The sequence below is a fragment of the Pelmatolapia mariae genome, linkage group LG6 (assembly GCF_036321145.2).
Source record: "Pelmatolapia mariae isolate MD_Pm_ZW linkage group LG6, Pm_UMD_F_2, whole genome shotgun sequence".
Lineage (NCBI taxonomy): Eukaryota > Metazoa > Chordata > Actinopteri > Cichliformes > Cichlidae > Pelmatolapia > Pelmatolapia mariae.
This window is the reverse complement of record NC_086232.1, coordinates 12780425-12800458: the sequence shown is the minus strand read 5'-3', so window position 1 is coordinate 12800458 and position 20034 is coordinate 12780425. Positions and strand designations below refer to the sequence as shown.

General features: G+C 40.9%; 3 protein-coding genes across 4 annotated transcripts; all 3 read left to right on the top strand.

Annotated features, from left to right (window-relative positions):
- The first annotated feature begins 2571 nt into the window (after positions 1-2571).
- Positions 2572-6938, top strand: LOC134628475 (beta-1,3-galactosyltransferase 2-like). 2 transcript variants are annotated; one of them, XM_063475156.1, is made up of 2 exons: positions 2572-2783; positions 4786-6938. In XM_063475156.1, exon 2 carries the CDS (start codon positions 4791-4793, stop codon positions 5772-5774), a length of 984 nt encoding a protein of 327 aa, XP_063331226.1. In that variant the 5' UTR covers positions 2572-2783; positions 4786-4790; the 3' UTR covers positions 5775-6938. The 2 variants fall into 2 exon arrangements, with proteins under 2 accessions (XP_063331226.1, XP_063331225.1); XM_063475155.1 differs by lacking the exon at positions 2572-2783 and adding an exon at positions 3165-3541.
- Positions 6939-10895: 3957 nt separating this feature from the next.
- On the top strand, positions 10896-13063 carry LOC134629679 (beta-1,3-galactosyltransferase 2-like). The gene is made up of 2 exons (XM_065471211.1): positions 10896-10969; positions 12115-13063. The coding sequence occupies exons 1-2, from the start codon at positions 10896-10898 to the stop codon at positions 13061-13063; spliced, it is 1023 nt and encodes a 340-aa protein (XP_065327283.1).
- A 5786-nt stretch (positions 13064-18849) lies between these two features.
- LOC134629678 (beta-1,3-galactosyltransferase 2-like) lies at positions 18850-19830 on the top strand. The gene has a single exon (XM_063477203.1). It carries the CDS (start codon positions 18850-18852, stop codon positions 19828-19830), a length of 981 nt encoding a protein of 326 aa, XP_063333273.1.
- Positions 19831-20034: the final 204 nt, after the last annotated feature.

Here is a 20034-nt window from a genome sequence, read left to right as displayed (position 1 = left end):
TCTGAAGAGTACGGTGCATGCTCTCATGTCACAAGTTTACCAACATTTTCCAGAAAGACAGAAAGACCACACAGTTAAAACCTGTAAAAATACTAAATTACAAGTTTCGCACTATGTTTCACCAAGTTAAAAAAAAAATCCAGCAAAGCTGCTTCTACCGAAAGCATTTATCTTTCAGATCAGTGTCTCAAAAGCACCATTAAAAAAATGTGATCCTGCATTTACAAAAGTAAATCATTCACAGTGAAAACCAAAACGCACACAGCGTTTGATAAACGACATTAAAATAATGTATTGCACATCTATGTTTTAAAAATTGCATCAAAATTCAATGCGTATTTTCTCTAAAAATTTACGGTCGAATACACAAACTAACGTGCGGGTGTCAGGCTCAAGGATAGAGTTTGCTGGCTTTTATAAACCTTTATGCCTCTTCCCCCACCCCAAAGCACAGACCTCAAATTCGCCTTAACTATCCCCCTCCCCAAAGTGCAGTTGTTAAAAAACACACAAAATCTACCATTTCGGTTAGAGTGTGTAAAACACTATTGCAAAAGTAACTCCTGTTTGTATATATTCACACTGAAAACTAAAACGCATCGGCTGATAAACACTAATTAAATAATGCGTTGCACATCTGTGTTTTAAAGAATGTCTGGGAAAGCCCTCGCCTATTTTTGTTTTAATTATTTTAAATTTTAACTGAAAATGAATGCGAACTAACGGCGCTGTTCTTAGGTGAAAGGTTTTTTTGGGGGGGATGCAGTTATTTAATGAAAGGGATAAAAGTTTGGTCTCTCTCCACATCCTTATTCACCATTTCTTGAGATAAACAGCGTCTTAAAGTCTGAAACAGCCAACTAACTAGCTACTAACTGTAGAAAATCTGCTTATAAAACACACTGACGTTTCAGCTTGATTTTCTGACAACAAAAGTCTTTCTATAGAATAAAAGACAAAGTCATTCCTGTTTGTGTAAATTTACCGTGAAAAGCCCGAAATGCCTACAGCGGTTGATGAACCTTTAATTAAAAAAACACCCTGCTAGGAGGAGACAGAGCATGCGCAGTGGGACCGCAGGAAGCGTCCCTTTTCGGAAGAGTGAAAGCGCGTACATGAGAGTGCATGCGCGCGTGCTCGTACGTGCACAAGATGTCAGTTTTTAAGCTCGGCAAAGGGGGTGTGGGGGGCAATGCCCACAGGCAAAACCCCCCTCCCCTGACCCCCTGACCCCCTGACCCCTCACCCCCCACCCCACACCCCCACCCCTCACCCCCCCCCCCCCCCCAAATAGGTATCATATATATTCTTCTCAAGTATCTTTGTGACTATGACTCTTTATGACTATGATGCAAACGTCTTGCGACACCCACATCATTTCTCTATATTTTGCATAAAACAGTCCAGACTTGAAGTTGTTTCAAACATGTTCTTTAGACATCTGCTGCTTTTTAAAATCATTTTCACTCCAGCCCTTGTAACTGTAAGGGGAATGTATTTTCAAGCTCATTTTTAACCTCGCAAACCAAGCAAATGAAAGTGTATAAAGTTTAATTTGCTTGTTAACTTGATAGTACATCCATCATGTTGACCAGCGATAATGTGATGGATGTGCGTGTAACTCTTATCAGGTGTTTGGACTTTGGAGTTTTGCAGGTGTCTGGATGACGGTTTGGAATGGATGCTACCTTGGACAAGGCAGTGCACACCCTGGGCAACATTTACTTTGTATATTCATATTGATTTCTTTGTTCTCTTTAAATGCACTTTAAGAAATTAGTCATGCAGTAAAAATCAGATAAGGGCAGCCTGACGTCTACTTTGATCACACAAACATAACATAGAAGTAAGTCGTGGATAGGTACTGACTTTGAGCTTATATTTATTACATATTTATTACACAATATTATACTACAGTACATTTCAAAATAACTACCCAGTTAGTTAGCCAAAGATCAGAGGTCAAATGTGACATGTTTGTGATCTTTAGAATCCCCGTACAGCATACAAACAGAGGCAACCAAATTTTAAGCACAGCTTTAAAAATAAAAACATTTTATAAAAGTTTGGCCTTATTTGACCTGAAGAAGAGATCAGATGCCCATATTATTCCCCAAAGGCATATATACTGTGAATTTAAACAATGGCAGTAAGAAACCGTTTTTGATACCTCTACACGAATGATCAGTTTCATCAAAACCTTCTAGGAAAGAATTGAGAAATAGCAGAATATTTTTTGACATATAGTATTTGTTTAGGTTCCCCATACAAATATTTAGTACGGGTTTATATATTTCATTTTTAAAAAGTTAATTAAAACATTAAATACATACATTTAGGATACTTTGTTTCTAATTGTAGTGTTTGGAAAATTAAAAATCCTCACAAGCGAACAGTTGGAAGTGTTTGGAGTGAAAAATATCAATTGTTAGAAATTTGTTATAAATATAATTTCAAGATGATTTCCTGCCGACTGAGTTCATTGCGAATAAGCGGAAGAGACTGGATTGACGCGGGCGGTGCTCAGACTCAGGGTGACTTCAGGTAAACTGTGCACTGGGACGGTGTGGTCATAGGAACTCTTTGGAGTTTATCTGCGTAAAATCTAACTGTTTATTTAAATGTAAAGACAAAAGCGTAGAAGACCGCTTTTCACAAACAAGCGGATGGAAATCAAGGAACAACACAACCTACGTGGGTTTGTATTCCCGTGTTGAAAAAACTTTCCACCCAATCTTTACTTCGTGCTCCGATTTGATGCCGAACGCTGGGGGCAAAAACAGGTGAGCACTGAATGTTGTTGTTATGTAAAAGGATTACCAGATTCTGGAATAAAGAAAAGTTCTCCTGATAAGACAAAGTCGGCTTGCATGCTTCGGCTTGCATCATTTCTCACCGAACGCGGAAATGATGGCTAAACGCCTACATTCATGGTGTCTATAGTTTTCCCGTCTGCATAGCGGTTTCCGTTTGATCAGCAAACGTAGAGGTGAATTCACAAACGGCAAACACTGCCGGTGTTCTGGAGACCATCGGGCAATTCTAAATGTTAGCTGCACGTCGCTGGACACGGATGACCCATACGTAGGTCGAATGCTGATTGGTTGATAAGTGGGCCGGAATAAGGAAAGGGGTGACATCGGCGTTCACCGGGCACCGGAGAAGCTGAGAAAGATCAACACAGATCTAGAAGTACAGCATGAAATGCACAGGCGTGCATATTTTTTCATTTTTTTTTGAACCCTCTTTTTCGCTTCAGCTGTTTGTTTGTTTGGACATCAGTCATCTGTGCAGCTAGACTAACACTACACGTTGACTTCCTCATTGGAGTGTGGTGATCTCTAAAATGGAAAAAAGGCCAAAAGAGTTGCTCCTAGGCTTAATATTTCCTTAGAAACAGCGAAAACAAGCAGAACAGTTGTACATATGTGATTGCCACAGTTTTCAAGTGTTATATTACAAGTGGAAGTGCTCTCTGCATTATACTCCATGAGTGTCTGTTGACTGCTTTCTTTCTACATCCGCTCCAGCATAAAACAAGGTAGGTTCAGTAGCCGATGTAAAACATTTCACTGAACCTAAAATACAGAATCTTTAACAGTGTACTCTGGATGTTGCTTCTATATTGACTGTTAAGATATTTGACTTCATAAATGAATGGCAAGGGTAGAGGGTTGTTAGAAATAGCCAAAGCTTTCTGAGTCATTATCTACCGGGTATGTTGCAATTTTTTTTTCCGAATGTGACCCTGTCCTGTAACATAAAGATGTACTGAAAGTGTTGTGGTTTTGTGAAAAATTAGTTCTCAAAAAAGAAACTGAAATACATGAAGTCGACATCAAGTGACGATGAGCTGGTCCTGATGTTTCTGAACAAGAAAAGGAAGAAACAGAGATTCTGAGATTCTTGCCAAGTGCAGTGGTCTGATTAGGTTAAACCTGTTTATTCGTGTCCAAAAAAAGATAAATGCCACAACATTGTTCTGTGTGAATGGCTGCAAGAAAGAAAATAGGTGAGCCAAAATTTTTTTTTTTAACAAGAAATATTTACACAAATTTTAGGCAAAGGTATGTAAAGGCCTTTTAATAGCGGATTTGGATAGGTAAATGAGAGGACAGAGCTGCACAGCAGTCCCACCTGACTGCTGTTTTGAGCTTTTCAAGGGCCAGCCACTCAGAGGTAAGCGTGTCCTTGAGAGCTATGGAAACAGCTTCTTTCAGACAATAGATTAATTGGGTGACCACACTAAGGCCCAATACGAAACAATTATTTGAACTGTGAATCATGCGGAGCTCGTTTATTACATGGAGAGTAGGGGAGTGCATCGACCGGTAAATCAACAGCTTCGCTTCTATGCGCGGCCGTCTCATGCCAAACGGGTGCAACGTCCGCATTGCTGTGGCTGTGGCACCAAAACTGTTTGTCAATCTCCCACTTCCTTCACTTGTGAACAAGACCCAGAGATACTTGAACTCCTCCACTCCCGGGCCGTGACTCGTCCCTGATCTGGAGTGAGCAGTCTGGCCTTTTCCTACTGAGGACCGTCCTCAGATGTGGAGGTGCTGATTGTCATTCACACTCAGCTGGGAATCCCTCCAGTGCAAGCTGAAGGCCATCACCCGATGAAGCCAGCAGAACCATATCCTCTGCAAAGAGAAATTGAGGGCCACAAAGCTGGAAGCCTTATGACTTTAATTCTGTTATTTATTAATTTGTGTATTGCTGTGTTATCAGAATACGTGCTGTACAAGTTCTCATGATAAAATATGTTTCCTTTCTCTGTAGTTTTCATGGACAAGAAGAGGCACCTAAAAGGCATCTTCTTTTTCATTGCAGCAGCAGTGATTTTCATCTTTTTCAATCTCAATTCCAAGAAAGTGGTTAGGAACATTCCTTATCAACCAGCATCAGCAGAGCCACGTTGGGAGGATCCAGGACCATATCATGTGGCTTACCCACGAAACTACAAATTCATCATGGATGACACGCCTACATGTAGGGCCACAACTCCTTTCCTTATTCTGATGGTTCCTGTTGCACCCGGTAATATGGGAACTCGGAATGTCATCCGGCAGACGTGGGGAAATGAGAAGCTGGTTCTGGGTCAGCGGGTAGAGACTGTCTTCATAGTGGGCCTCCCTGGTGGAAGTGATGCTAAACATCAGCAAGAGAAGCTTCAGCAGGAGAATCAGCAATACCATGACCTGATTCAGAGCAACTTTCAGGACAGCTACTATAATCTGACTATCAAGACTATGGTCATGCTGGAGTGGCTGGCTGCACACTGTACTAAGGCTTCCTTTGTCATGAAGATCGACTCCGATGTTATACTCAATGTCCCGAATCTGGTGAAACTGTTGCTGGATCCTAGCACAGCTAAACAAAACTATATGACTGGGCTGGTTTGGTGGCATAGTCCTGTTTTAAGGAACCCATTTATAAAGTTCTACATGCCTCGATCTGTGATTGCTGAATCAGAGTACCCCCCGTATCCGCTCGGCTTTGCCTACGTCATGTCACTAGACCTTCCTGGGAAGATCTTGGGAGTGTCACCTCAGATCAAACCGATCTACATTGAAGATGCTTACCTCGGCATGTGTCTGAAACGCCTGGGCGTATCTCCTACTGACCCTCCTGAAGAAACAATGTTTCTTGTCAAGCCCAGCCATTCTCTGAGCAGCTGCAGTCTTTCAAAGGCGATTGCTTCGACAACAACAAGCATCTTGCAGATGAATGGCTACTGGGAGAGGATCAAACAGGGAGTTCAGTGCTGAACTTTTTCCAAAAAGAGTGAGAACCTGAATCTGACCAATGGTTAAAACAAAAATGAAATATTGCATATTTATTATGTGGCAAAATGGAGATACTTTTGTTACATCTTGCCAAATCTGATGATTAGGCCAAGTTAACAGAATTACTTTTCTCTAAGAAATTTGAACATTGCAACATTAGTATTAAGAGTATGATTATAAATTAGAACTTTGTGTTTGGTGATATTGAAATATTGCTGAATTTGCAAGAGATGAAATGATACTGTTCTCAACTTTTTATTGGAATCAGTCAGGCCTCTGTTGTCCTCAGCTCAAGTGTGAGATGTTTCATTTACTTTTATGTCGTCTTGTATTTACCTTCGCCAGCTCTTTTGTGTTTCTGTGCTTTTTACCCTCCGGCCTGTGTAATGGTATGGCATGATATTTGCTGTAGAACTTGCAACTGATGAGATGATAAGATTCCATCACTGTGCAGTTGCTTTAACAGTAGCTAAACATAATTGTTAATGACGTGTACTGTTTTGCTATGGTATTTTGTTATACTTTAGTCTACTACTTTAGTATATTGTTTATTTTTTTGTTTTAATGTGTATATTTACTATAGATTGTGTATGTTGTTGACTCCTTGTCTTTCTTCTTTTCATTTGTTTGCTTGTTTTTTTTTCATTTGTTTGTTTGCATTGTAAACCAGCTTAGGATATAAAAGCTGTGGTGTGTTTCTTAGAGACAAGTTTTTTACATGAACTATGTCAAATTAAACTGATCTAAACTAAACTATGGTGCATGTATGATCCTGATGTGATGCAATATACGAAATGTACCATGACTGTAAAGAAAAAAAAATTGGCCAGTACTGTGAATTCTACAGTTATAGTTTGTCATAGTTCCACAAGATGGAGACTTTGATTCGATAAAATTTAAGCCACAAGTATGTTGAGCCCGTTCTCACTCCCGAGGCGTAACATCCCGACGTTTTGTCACGTCCTGCGGCGTTCCTGAGGAACGCGAAAGGTGACCTTCCACGTTGTTATGGTACGCGGCGGTTTCCAGCCCTGTACTGCAGCCCTAAACTTAACCTTATCACTAAGCCTAACCATAACCTTATGCCTAACCATAACCTTATGCCTAACCTTAACCATAACCTTATGCCTAACCATAACCTTATTCCTAACCTTAACCATAACCGTATCCCTACGCCTAAACCTAACCTTATCCCTAAACCTAACCATAACCGTATACCTAAGCCTAAACCTAACCTTATCGCTAAACCTAACCATAACCTTATTCCTAACCTTAACCAGCACTTTAATGAGGTGAAATAGTGTTTTCTAAAGCGATTTTAAGGGAAAAAGCGAAGATGTGTAGATTGAGTCCAAACGGTTCTCATGTGTCCGCAGTTTTCCGATGTCGTGACGTAGGAACGCCTTGGGTGCCCGAAAACGTAATATGTTGACGATTTGTCACCTAGCGTAAAATGTTACGATTTGGGAGTGAGAACGGGTTGGTATGTTTAATGTGCTGCATATTTTTCAACCCCACTGCTTTAAATGTATGATGTAAGCTTCCTTCAAAACACAAATAAAATACTAAAATATCATAATATTTTATTTAAAAAAAACCCTCATGTAATACCTTCCTATAACAATCAGTCGCTGACAGGATTGCTGTGCTGGGCCGGGCGGACTGCTTGTCTCCACCCCAGAGTGAAGGAGAACATCTCCTGGGTCTGGGTGCTAATTGCCCCTATGGGGGTGTTGGTGCTTGGACCTGGGAGTATAGAGTGTTTGTGGGTAGTGTGAGTGTACAATATTCATTTCTGCATGTCTTGATGTTGGGTGTGTGAGGAAGGGGAATGCATGTGTGTGGCTGTTTGTCTATGTCTGTGTTAGGTCTGGTCTTACACTCCACCTCTCTTAGAACATCTCAGGCTCCCCCAGGAGCTAAAAGCACAGGGTTGACCCTGCGGTGGTCCTCCTGGAGCTTTCATGGTCTGGTGGGCTCCTGGATGTGTTAGGCCCAGGTCTCCTCCATGCCTTCTTCAGGTGTTGGTGGGCGGGACTGTGGCTCCCCACATACACTGTTAGACAGTTACAGTGAAAAACCTTATGAACACAAGCACGCTCCCGCATGGCAAGACATGTTCACACAGATGTACAAGCAGGTACTCACAGACACATGTCATCTTGGGCTGCTGCTGCCTCTAAAAATATCTTTTATTATTAGTACTGTGTGCTGTTCACTAACAACATCACTGTTATGTTGGTAGTTGCTCTGGTTTCTCTGCTCCCCCCCTGCCTCTTCTCAACAACTGGCATTTTTTTCTCTCTCTCCCTTTCTGTTAACTTTCTCCCCAACTTAACTTTCTTTCTTTTTGTCTTTTCCGTCTACAGGTCTCTTTACTATTATGGTTGTGCAACCATAGCGGATGGTATCAAAGGCTTTAGTTAAGACTGAGAAATAAAAATTGCATTCACATTTGCAGTTTTGTCTTGTCAATGCAATATTTGAAAATTGGATTTATGTTTTGGGCCATTATCTTGCTGTAGATGAACCCCTGACCAAGTAGGCGCATACCAGAGGTTATTGCATGGATGGGTGTTTCTCACTCTGTTCAGGTCACCAATCCTGGATCCAACAAAACAGCCCCAGAACATCCCACTTCCTCCTTCATGTTTGATCGTTGGCAGTATTTCATGGCCCAGGCAATTCTCTTTGTCTTATTCTGACATTTTAGCAATGTCTTTCTTGCTGCAACTTGTTCTGTCAAACCTGCAGCTCAAAGTCTTCTCTCACAGCTGAAACTGAGATTGCTTACTACGACCACTATTAAGCTATACTCGAGGCTCTTATCCTATCATTTTCCTGGGTCATTTGATCCAGTGTTTTGAGTTCTTGGGTTTTAATGTCATGTTGTATTATGGTTTAAGTTTAAGTTCATTTAGTTATTCTTGAGTTATTCTTTATTTCCTAGGTTGCCCTATATAATGTGGTGGAATTTTCTGTTAATACAGTCTGCAACAAGGTCAGTTGTGGTCAATCTATTTCATTACTGCATGCAGCAAATACACATCAAAACATCACAATTCTATAGTCATGGGAGCTCTGAAACAGATGTGGTGCTCTCACTCCTTTATGCAAAGTGTTCAATGGCTTCTTGCAACAGAGTCTGTGTGTGTACTTTTGTTGAGCATTCTTCTGTGTATCAGCACGAGCGCATTTTTGCAAAGCATTCTTCAGTGCATCAGCATGTGTATATGTGTGCATCACTACCCTGTTCTGGTGTCTTGGGAGTCTGAAGCATCCCCTGGGGTCCTGCCCTCCAACTGGTGCTTCTGTTCATAGTGCTGTCCACCCTGGTTCTGACCCTGAATAGGGCAGTCCTTTCTCCAGTGTCCATGATGGCCGCAGGTGAAACATGCGTCTCGGTCTGTGTTTTGTCCATTCTAGGGTGGCCTTTGACCTCGATTGTCTCTCCTGCCTCTGCCACGCCCTTTTCTTCTGCCGCTTGATCCTCCGTGCTGGTTTGCCACAGCCTTGTACAGTGTTAATGCAGCTTTGTGGAGGTCAGCATTCTATTGCTCTGACTCTCTTTTCGGGTGTGATGTCGCAGCTCCGTCAGCCGAGGCCCGCCTGGGGATCTCCTCCCGTGTAGTGAGAGGACGCCTTGCGTTTAGTGCCCTCCATCTCCGGTGGGTGCGGTCCCCCTTTCGCAGCTCCGTTGGCGTTTTCAGGTTGTTGCAGTGCGTCCAGCTGAAGCAACGGTGTGTCAGGGTAGCGTCGGGGGTGGGAAAGGTAAGGACAGGCGTCCAGATCAGCCTCGGCTGTATTCTTAAACTTCTGACTGGTAGTGTATAAAATAAAGAGATTTAATTTTTTGCAAGTATCATTATGACCAGTGGCGGTCCTAGCCTGTTTGGTGCCCTGGGCGAACACTCCCTCTGGCAGCAGGTTGAGGGTCACAGATGCCAACAGACTAAATTAACTGATCCACAAGGCCAGCAATGTTGTAGGGATGGAGCTGGACTCCGTTAGGGTGGTGTCTGAGAGGTAGATGTTGTCCAAGATAAAGACAATGTTGGATAATACCTCCCACCCACTCCATGACATGCTGGCTAGTCACATAAGCACATTCAGTGAGAGACTGAGATGACCAAAAATCACCACTGAATGACACAGGAAATCATTCCTGGCTGTGGCCATCTCCCTGTACAACTCCTCTATCTAATACACTGTGAACACTGCAATAGTTACACCCTTTTTATACACCCTCTTTATTACTCTGTAATATACTTGTCAATCTTCTTAATATTTATTTATAATCACCTCTGTTAATCCTTGATATTTATAATTGAGTGATCTGTATATATTAGTGCTATTTCTTAAATGTGTAAAATCTGTAACATAATGTATTGTCTGGAGTTTAGTCTGTTACTGTTACTATTTTTACCATTTCTTCTTGGAGCAACTGTAACCCACATAATTTCCTTAGGGATTAATAAAGTATTCTGATTCTGATTCTGATTGTTCAGGATGACCTGCCATTATCCAATGACACATCTGCTTACCTCTATCTTTTGCTCATTTCTCCTCCTCTTCTTTTCTCTTTTTTCTAAACTGAGACTTTAAATCAACAAAATATAAAATATACATTTTAAATCATTATTGATCCCTTTACCCATAGTCCTAAAGTGTATATTCATGTTTTTACTCTTAAATATTTATTGTTCGTTTACTTGCACTGCTGTAATTGGAGCCTCGTCGTCTCGTCTCTCTATATGCTGGACTGTATGTAGCGGAGATGACAATAAAGTTTACTTTGACTTCAGCAGCGAGCAGGCGTACCGAGGGCTCTCGCGCTCACTTTTCGTGTATAGAAAAACATCGGTGCAAATTATAAGTCTGTATCATAATGTCTGGTGTTTTCGTGTTTGTTGGTTTGTTTTTATTTTGTTTTATCTTGCGAGTTGGTTATTAGATGCTGCTCCAGCCAGGTAGAGAGTCCCCCGTCGCCCCGCCCTCTCCTCCCTGTGCAGCAAGCAGCAGGCGCACCTCGCAAACGGAGGGCGCCCTTACTCCCAGCGAATGGGCGATAGAAAGCCGCTCGGTGCCCATGCCATTCCTAATATGCGCTTTTTTGCCGATGCCCGTGATGCCGCCCCCCACCACGATGCCGCCCCGGGCAACCGCCCGTGTCGCCCGTATCAAAACCCGCTACTGATTATGACTGTATTATCTACCTCAAGGATTTTGTTATCATTTGTGAGTCCTTATGTCAATGCTATCATGATTTTTCCTGATAATTAAACAATGGTTTGTGACCTGGGGGAGGTACCTATTTCAATAGGAATGAGCCTATTGTGTTTTAGAATTGAGCCTACTGATACAATGAAACACAAACAAATATCCACAACTGTCACAATAGTCTTCAGTGCTTCACTGTCAAGTTGAACCAGTTTTAAAACAAGTTACAATAGCCACCTGTGTATAAGGACCTTGGCCCAGCAGCCTGAAATCCACCCCGGCAAAGCAGCAGCTTGGCAATCTGTAAATTAAAGCAGGACATCACTTACACTGAACAATTTACCTCAAAAGGATATATCCCTCCCACTTTGCTTCATATCTACTGTTCAGTTACATGTCTCCAGGTAAGGGTCCCACCCTAATAAGTATTGACAAGCAGTAGCGGAGTCCACTACAAGTTTCTCCACAGGAAAAAAACAATGTTTTCTTCCTACAGGGGTACAAATAACTTTAAACCTCTACCAAACTCTACTAAACTCAAGTGGAACATTTTGTGTGAACTACCGCTCCGATAGAAGGCTATGGGACCCACATCAAGCTGTCATAGAAAAGTTAAAAATCCCAAATAACACAGCTTACACCAGGCATTCGTACAGCTCCAGGATCCCACAAGAGATACACTAAACACCTGCACCTGTGCTTATAAAAAGCAAAAACCCAGGAGTGGCTCCCGGACCTAACCTGTCACAGATTGTTATTCTTTCACTGATAAATTCAAAAACTGCAGCATAAAAGTAGCTGGAAACATGCAACAGAAATTGGCAGTACTAAAGAGGCTGATCACAATATCTGTGGGCTGTGTTCACCTGGCTTGTACTTACATCATTAAGGAGGTGCACATCAAGTTGTTCCATAGGTTATGGCACAGGGTTTCAGAGGAGTGTTGATATGGTGCAGATTTCCCACTGAAGCATAAATCTTCAGTATCAGTGAGCTTAGAGATTTTCAGCTCTAACTCTAATGTTGTGAAGCTGTGCACTTTGTTAACAATGGCAAAGAAAGATGATATAACTCACTACTTTTATCTTTCTTGTCTTTTTAGGGAACTTGTCCAGAGCATCTTTCCACAGAAGAAGATCTTATTTCATTCCTGGTTTCAGCTCCTGCTTCTGTTTTGTGTTTTGGCCTTAGGCTTGTGTTACACCCTGTCCAGCCGCTCGCTGTCACTATGGCAGAGCTTCCCACTGCAGGAACAATACCAGTGGTTTTTAAACCAGAACAGTAGGGTTAATGCACCTGCTTATCGCATTCACCCCAAACACAAAGTTATATTAAATGACATTAACAAAACCACTGAACCTTCGACTGTGCGATCTACCTCCCTTCAGTACCACCAAGCCTATCCACGCAACTACCATTTTCTTATGGATAACACAGAGGTTTGCAAGAACAAGATCCCATTCCTGGTCCTCATGGTTCCAGTGGCACCAAAAACTGTGGCAGCTCGGGACGCGATCCACCAGACATGGGGCAAAGAAAACATAGTTCAGGGTGAGCTGGTACTCACTTTATTTATGTTGGGTGTCTCTAGAGAAGATAATGTTGAGAAGCTCGAACAGGAAAATTTGCAGCACCATGACCTGATCCAGAGTGACTTCATAGACAGTTATCTAAACCTAACAATCAAAACCATGGTGATCATGGACTGGCTAAGTACACACTGCCCTGCAGCAGCCTATGCCATGAAGATTGACTCTGACATGTTTCTGAATGTTGACAATCTAGTAATCATGCTAAAACAGCCGGGCATCCCCAAGACAAACTACCTGACAGGGATGCTTATGTGGAACAGACCAGTCATTCGTTCCAAGAACTCCAAGTGGTATGTGCCTGAGGAATTGTATCCAGAGCCTAAATACCCGACCTACACACTGGGTATGGGATATGTCTTTTCCAATGATCTTCCAGAGAAATTTGTGGAAATTTATTTATTTGTATATTTAGGGTTACTGGGTTGTAAAGATGAAAGTGAGCTACTGCATTACATTTAAGGTTTTATCAAGAGCAATATGCAGGGAATTTACATTTGCATTGACCAATGGTACCTGGCTCCTCAGTTTCCTGTGGGACATTTTAATACTTGAAACATAAACTACTTGAAGGTATCCCAGGCAAGGGTTAATAAAAACTCTACAACTGATGTTTGAGTTTCAGCCATTTTGGCAGGGTTGACGGGGTGGAGTTGTTTGTACAGCAGAAGTTACCACACTACCTCGGGTTATCACCGTTGCAGTACGTTTGGTTTCCGGATACCATTCGGGTGCACTTAGGGTTGTGGTTATAATGTAGATTAGAGGTACAACCTCCCAAACACACACAAAAAGGGGTAAGAGGGGAGAAACAAACAGACAAATCCACTACAGCTACTGATGCATTAGTGAAAGAACTCAGCACTTCGCTTACCTCTTAAGGGTATGCGGAGCATTTTGAGAAAGAATCCTGAAGTTACTTAAATGTGTTTAGAAATAATACAGCTGGGGTTAAACTTTAAAGTGACTTCTAGTGAAAGGTGTAAATATTTTAAAAGATTATAAGGTTTATTTTACATATTAAAGTATACTTAAATTAAATGGACTGTTCTTATTCATTTGAATGTAATTAATATGTTTTTTCAAAACCTGAACCTTTCTCCAGTGGTTGTGAGAAGTGTCATTCACATACTTGAGTCTATGATAATACCACAGTACAGCACTGTCTTGTTTTGTTTTCTATCAGTTTGAAATCTGGGATCATTGAAAGCCCTTAGAAGACAATTCAATGTGCTGAGCACTTTCAATGCTTTTAGACTATTCCTTTGTTTTAACTGTCTCATTGCATACATCTGTTAACTTCCTCTTGTGTCTTAGTCCGTCCCACCTGAAATAAGAGACACTGGCAGTAAAGACTCATTAAGTCAAGGTTCACTGTACATCTTAAAGCAAAATGCACCTTAGTACGAGGGTTCTGATCTCAAAGATGGCCAGCATTTAAAGGTTAAAATGGACTGGAAGACTGTAATTGATTCACACGCTCTAATTACACAAACAGACTGCCAGAAACAGACTGCTTCCACCATGTAGTACTTTATTTAGTATGCTGTAGTAACGAGGGATATACTTACTGGAAATGACATTTGCAATGGTTGACTGGTTATTTGCAACATGTATTGCCTCTGATTATTCAAAAAAAAAAAAGGCAAAAACTAAGACTAAACACATGCCTATTTACATTTAACAAGCTGTAGAATATCAAGTTTTATTCAAGGTCTGAAGTGTTGGGCTTGATGACGCTTGTACATCTTTGCTCACTGTGTAGTCTCATATCTTTACTGGGTCATGATGGTGATCTCACATTATACAGTTGCAGGCAGATAAAAGAGTTGATTTGTTGTTAAACATAAAGAAAATGTTTTGCATGTAAAGAAAAGCATCTCACTCTCAGTTTGACATTTGTAGACTAATGTGGGCAAAATCTAAATTGGTGTAGCAAAATGAAATTTTTTAATGTAATTTGTTTTGCCTGTCTTGTCTGGCAGCTTCTTTGATTTTCGTTAACTGGGACTCTAAAAACTCTGCCATCCATGGATGTTACTTTGACATGTACCACCTACCTAAGCATTGTTGCAGACTATTTACACTCTTTAATGCAAAAAGTATTCCGTGATGGCCGTGACCTCTTTCAGCAGGATAATGCCAAAAAGCAAAAACGGTTAAGGTATGGTTTGAGGGGAAAAACAAGTTGGAGGTGTTAACTTTGCTTCAATCAAACGCACCACTGTGAATTTGGCCAGTGAGTTGTCCCTGTTTTATGTATGTGGGTTTTTTTTCTTGTTTTTTTTGTTTGTTTTTTTGTTTAAAAAAATACATATACTTAATACACTGCGCGGATGTCATTTGCTTCCAACGTCAGAAACGGTTATTACAGTATAGTTTTACACTGACGTTTCCTTGTATCTCAGAAAACCAGTATTTCAACTACCTGTCAGGTCAACCCCGTATATTGACGTGAAGAAATATAATACAATTTGGCCTTTGAAGCTACTTTTCTTTTGTTTCTGGTTGTTGAGTGCGATGTCAAAGTAAGTTCTTTAAAAAGCAAAAAAAGTATTTAGTATGAAGGCAATATGAGCAGAGAGTACAGATATGTTGAGAGGTTCGCTGTGTTAGTTCAGTGAGAGAGTTATTTGTAAAGAAAGCATTTTTTACTAGCAGTCAAAAACGTATGTGTACACTTATGTCTGCATTTTTATTTTTAATACGAAAAAAATTATAGCAGAGGTGCTGCCACGTGTCTGGCCAGAATGAGAGCACTAATTTGTTTACTTGGTAGTTCAAAGAAACGCTTCAGTTAGTTAAGAGTGAGAAAAAAAATCTTGCTTTTAGGTTTCTAGTTTTGCCTTGTTATACAATATTTGAATTTTGAATTGAATTCAAATTCAATTCAAATTGAAATTTGAATTGAAAACATTACATTTTTGGAAATATTTGTGGGTGTTTTTTCGTTTTTGTTTTATTTTTGTTGCTGTTTTTTGTACTAGTGCCAGCAGTAGCACACAGCTCGTTAAAGTTTGAGAATTCTAGAGTACGTAAGGAAGTGACTTGACTTGGGCGGTGCTCAGACTCAGGGTGTGGAGTTTACCTGTTTGATCTCCCTGTGGTCACCCGTTGTAGGAACTCTCTGGAGTTTATCTAAATTCAAATGAAAAGAGAAATAGAAGAGCGCTTTTTACAAACAAGCGGATGGAAATCAAGGAACAACACAACCTACGTCAGTTTGTATTCCCGTGCTGAATAAACTCTCAATCCACGCTTTACTTTTAATGCCGAACGCTGGGGACAAAAACAGGTGAGCACTGATCGCTGTAAATATGAAAAAGCATCACCGGATTCTGGAATAAAGAAAAGCTCTTCTCTTTAAGACATAGTCGGCTTACATGCACCGAGGAAGCTCACAAAAAGCGGAAATAGTCGCTAAAAACGTACATTTATGGTGTTTATAATTTTTATTTAAATGTATTAATTTTATTTTTATTTTTCCGTTCGGTCAGTGAACAGACAGGGTGGCTTCACAAACTGTAAACGCCGTACAATTCTTTTTTTATTTTATTTTTTAAATTTATTTATTTATTTCCGTGCAATTCTAAAGGTCAACTACAGGTCGCTGGACGCGGATGACCCAAACGCAGATTAAATGCTGATTGGCTGCTAAGTGGGCCGGTTGTGCCAAGGTAGGTATCCCCGACATAATTTGTTCCCCCTGCGTCGGGAGCACGCGCTGGGCTGTCCAAGTCACGGATATCCCACGTACTTGATTTTTAATTCAAATACGCTTGTTATAATGACGTTTTACTCCTTTGAAGATGTTAGCTTTATATACATTATATTAATCTATACATTAAGATTACAGTGGGATAAAAATAATATCATGCTGATCTTGCCACAATTTGTTTTTCCTGTCCAAACACGGAGAAAACAGTGTCCCACATACTTGATTTTTATTTCACAAACACTTCTTATAATGACTTCTTACTCCTGAGATTTTGGAGGTTTTACCTCTTCATACAGTTAAGTTAGAGGGGGATACAAATAATTATGTGGCAAATGTCCTCGTGATAGTAAAATAATCTCTAACAGGTGAAAAACAATAAATATATCACTTTCTGTTGTAATTCACAAACTAAACGGTAATGTATTGTAATTTTCCACTTTTCCACTAAACTAAAACATCACGACTTTCGCGTCTAGTTAGTTTTAATGGAGGCGGAGTAAACTGGATCCGTGCTCCAGGCGCAAGGGAAACCGATTCTATAGGGGATAGACATCCCCTATAGAACAGAGTTACTGTTGGGCTAATATTTCCTTATACAGAAAAACAAGCAGAACAGGTGCCTATGCGATTGCACAGTTTTTAAGTGCTGTATCACAAGTGCAAGTGCTCTCTGCATTAAAGTCCAAGAATTCCCGTAGACTGCTTTCATTGTAGACCTGTTTGAGCATAAAACAAGGGAAGTTGCCAGGTTCAGTATGCAAAACATTTCACGGAACTTAAAATTCTGAATCTTTAACAATATACTCTAGATGTTGTTCCTATTTTGACTATTAAGATAATTTGGCTTCACAAATGACCGGCAAGATTAGAAGGTTTTTTTTCTTCTCTTTTTTCAGTGGGTTGTTAAAAAAGGCCATTATGTATTGAGCACTTTGCAAGATCTTTTTTTTTTTCAAATGTGACCTTGTCCTGTGACATAGAGTTGTGCTGAAAGTGTTGCACTTTTGTGAAAAAATTGTCCTTAAAAAGCAAACTGTGAAATAAATGAAGTCGACATCAAGTGATGATGAGTAGGGGTGGGTTTTTATAATCGATTTATCGATTAAAATCGATTCTGGCTTGGATAACGTAAAATCGATTCATTAAAATCCTGAATCGATTTTTTAATATAAATTTATTTTGCCCGAAATGCCAGAATCTCAGGTGAATTCTCACAAAATTTCAACAACCACCAAACAGCTAAGACAGTAAATGAGAGCAGGAACACGGATTCTGCGCAAAGACTTAAACACACAGCGCGACCCGCGGATCAGAATCAGTGAGATGTCGCCTTTCTCACGGTCGGGGCTGAAAGCCGACAGCTCGCTGATTCTGATCTGTCGGCGGGTCTGCGCTTTGTGTTCACGCCCTTTTTGCGCTGATTCTAAAGTTGTTAGTTTTATCTCTCTCCAAACAATATTGACCGAACCAGCAGCAAAAGAAGATCCAAACTACGCTTCACATAAACATCGTCATGAATTCACTCTGACTTTTACTGTTTTGCTTTCACCACGATAAAATCACACTTCATGCACAGCTCTCTCTCTCTCGCTCTCGCTCTCTCTCTCAAGTCTACCGTTGTTTACAGCGCTGTCGGCCGCTGTTTTTTTCCCCTTTTACATACTTCCGAAAAGAAAACCTAATTTCTGCCGTTCAATACTGAACCAATTTAAACTTTTTAAAATTATGCAAAATGCAAAACGCTTAGCCGTGTCTCTAATAAAACCGCTGTAACGTCAGAGGTAACGTTCATATGTTGATTAATGGTTTTCTTTCGTTTTTGATGTACTGCAGAATATTTTTTTATAAAATCCCAGGTCAGGAAAATCACCTTCATGTTTTTCTGTGTTTTATCTTCAGCTACTTTGACACAAAGGCATCTGCTGTGACGCTCACACCTTTGATAAAGTCTTGTGTGTGTCATCTTCCTTTTTATAGATACAAAAATATGTAAATGTACTGATCTGAATTATAATATTTCTGACTGTCAAAATTTCCCAGATTCAAATCGAATTGAATCGAATCGAATTAAATCGAATCGTGGATCGAATCGATTCGGGACCTTGTGAATCGGAATTGAATCGATTCTAGAAATCAGTGACGATACCCAGCCCTAATGATGAGCTTGTCGTCATCGACAGCTTCGCTTCTATGCACGCTCCTCTCATGCCAAACGGGTGCAGCTTCCCCATCACTGCGGCTGTGGCACCAAATCTGTTTGTCAATCTCCCACTTCCTTCACTTGTGAACAAGACACAGAGATACTTAAACTCCTCTGCTCCTGGGCAGTGACTCGTCCCTGACCCGGAGTGGGCAGTCTGGCCTTTTCCTGCTGAGGGCCATGTCCTCAGATGTGGAGGCGCTGAGTGTCATTAACACTCAGCTGTGAACCCCTCTAGAGTGAGCTGGAGGCCACCACTCAATGAAGCCTGCAGAATACGTGCTGTACAAGTTCTCATGATAAAATATGTTTCCTTTCTCTGTAGTTTTCATGGACAAGAAGAGGCACCTAAAAGGCTTCATTTGCATTGCAGCAGCAGTGATTTTCATCTTTTTCTATCTCAATTCCAAGAAAGTGGTTAGGAACATTCCTTATCAACCAGCATCAGCAGAGCCACGTTGGGAGGATCCAGGACCATATCATGTGGCCTACCCACGAAACTACAAATTCATCATGGATGACACGCCTACATGTAGGGCCACAACTCCTTTCCTTATTCTGATGGTTCCTGTTGCACCCGGTAATATGGGAACTCGGAATGTCATCCGACAGACGTGGGGAAATGAGAAGCTGGTTCTGGGTCAGCGGGTAGAGACTGTCTTCATAGTGGGCCTCCCTGGTGGAAGTGATGCTAAACATCAGCAAGAGAAGCTTCAGCAGGAGAATCAGCAATACCATGACCTGATTCAGAGCAACTTTCAGGACAGCTACTATAATCTGACTATCAAGACTATGGTCATGCTGGAGTGGCTGGCTGCACACTGTACTAAGGCTTCCTTTGTCATGAAGATCGACTCCGATGTTATACTCAATGTCCCGAATCTGGTGAAACTGTTGCTGGATCCTAGCACAGCTAAACAAAACTATATGACTGGGCTGGTTTGGTGGCATAGTCCTGTTTTAAGGAACCAATTTATGAAGTTCTACATGCCTCAATCTGTGATTGCTGAATCAGAGTACCCCCCGTATCCGCTCGGCTTTGCCTACGTCATGTCACTAGACCTTCCTGGGAAGATCTTGGGAGTGTCACCTCAGATCAAACCGATCTACATTGAAGATGCTTACCTCGGCATGTGTCTGAAACGCCTGGGCGTATCTCCTACTGACCCTCCTGAAGAAACAATGTTTCTTGTCAAGCCCAGCCATTCTCTGAGCAGCTGCAGTCTTTCAAAGGTGATCGCTTCGACAACAACAAGCATCTTGCAGATGAATGGCTACTGGGAGAGGATCAAACGGGGAGTTCAGTGCTGAAGGTTTTCCAAAAAAGGTATTGTTTATAATTGTAGGATTTTGGATCATGGGAGTGGGAACCTGAATCTGGCCAATGGTTAAAACAAAAATGAAATATTGCATATTTATTATGTGGCAAAATGGAGATACCTTTGTTACATCTTGCCAAATCTGATCATTAGGCCAAGTTAATATAATTTTCTTTCCTTTGAAAAAGGTCAATAT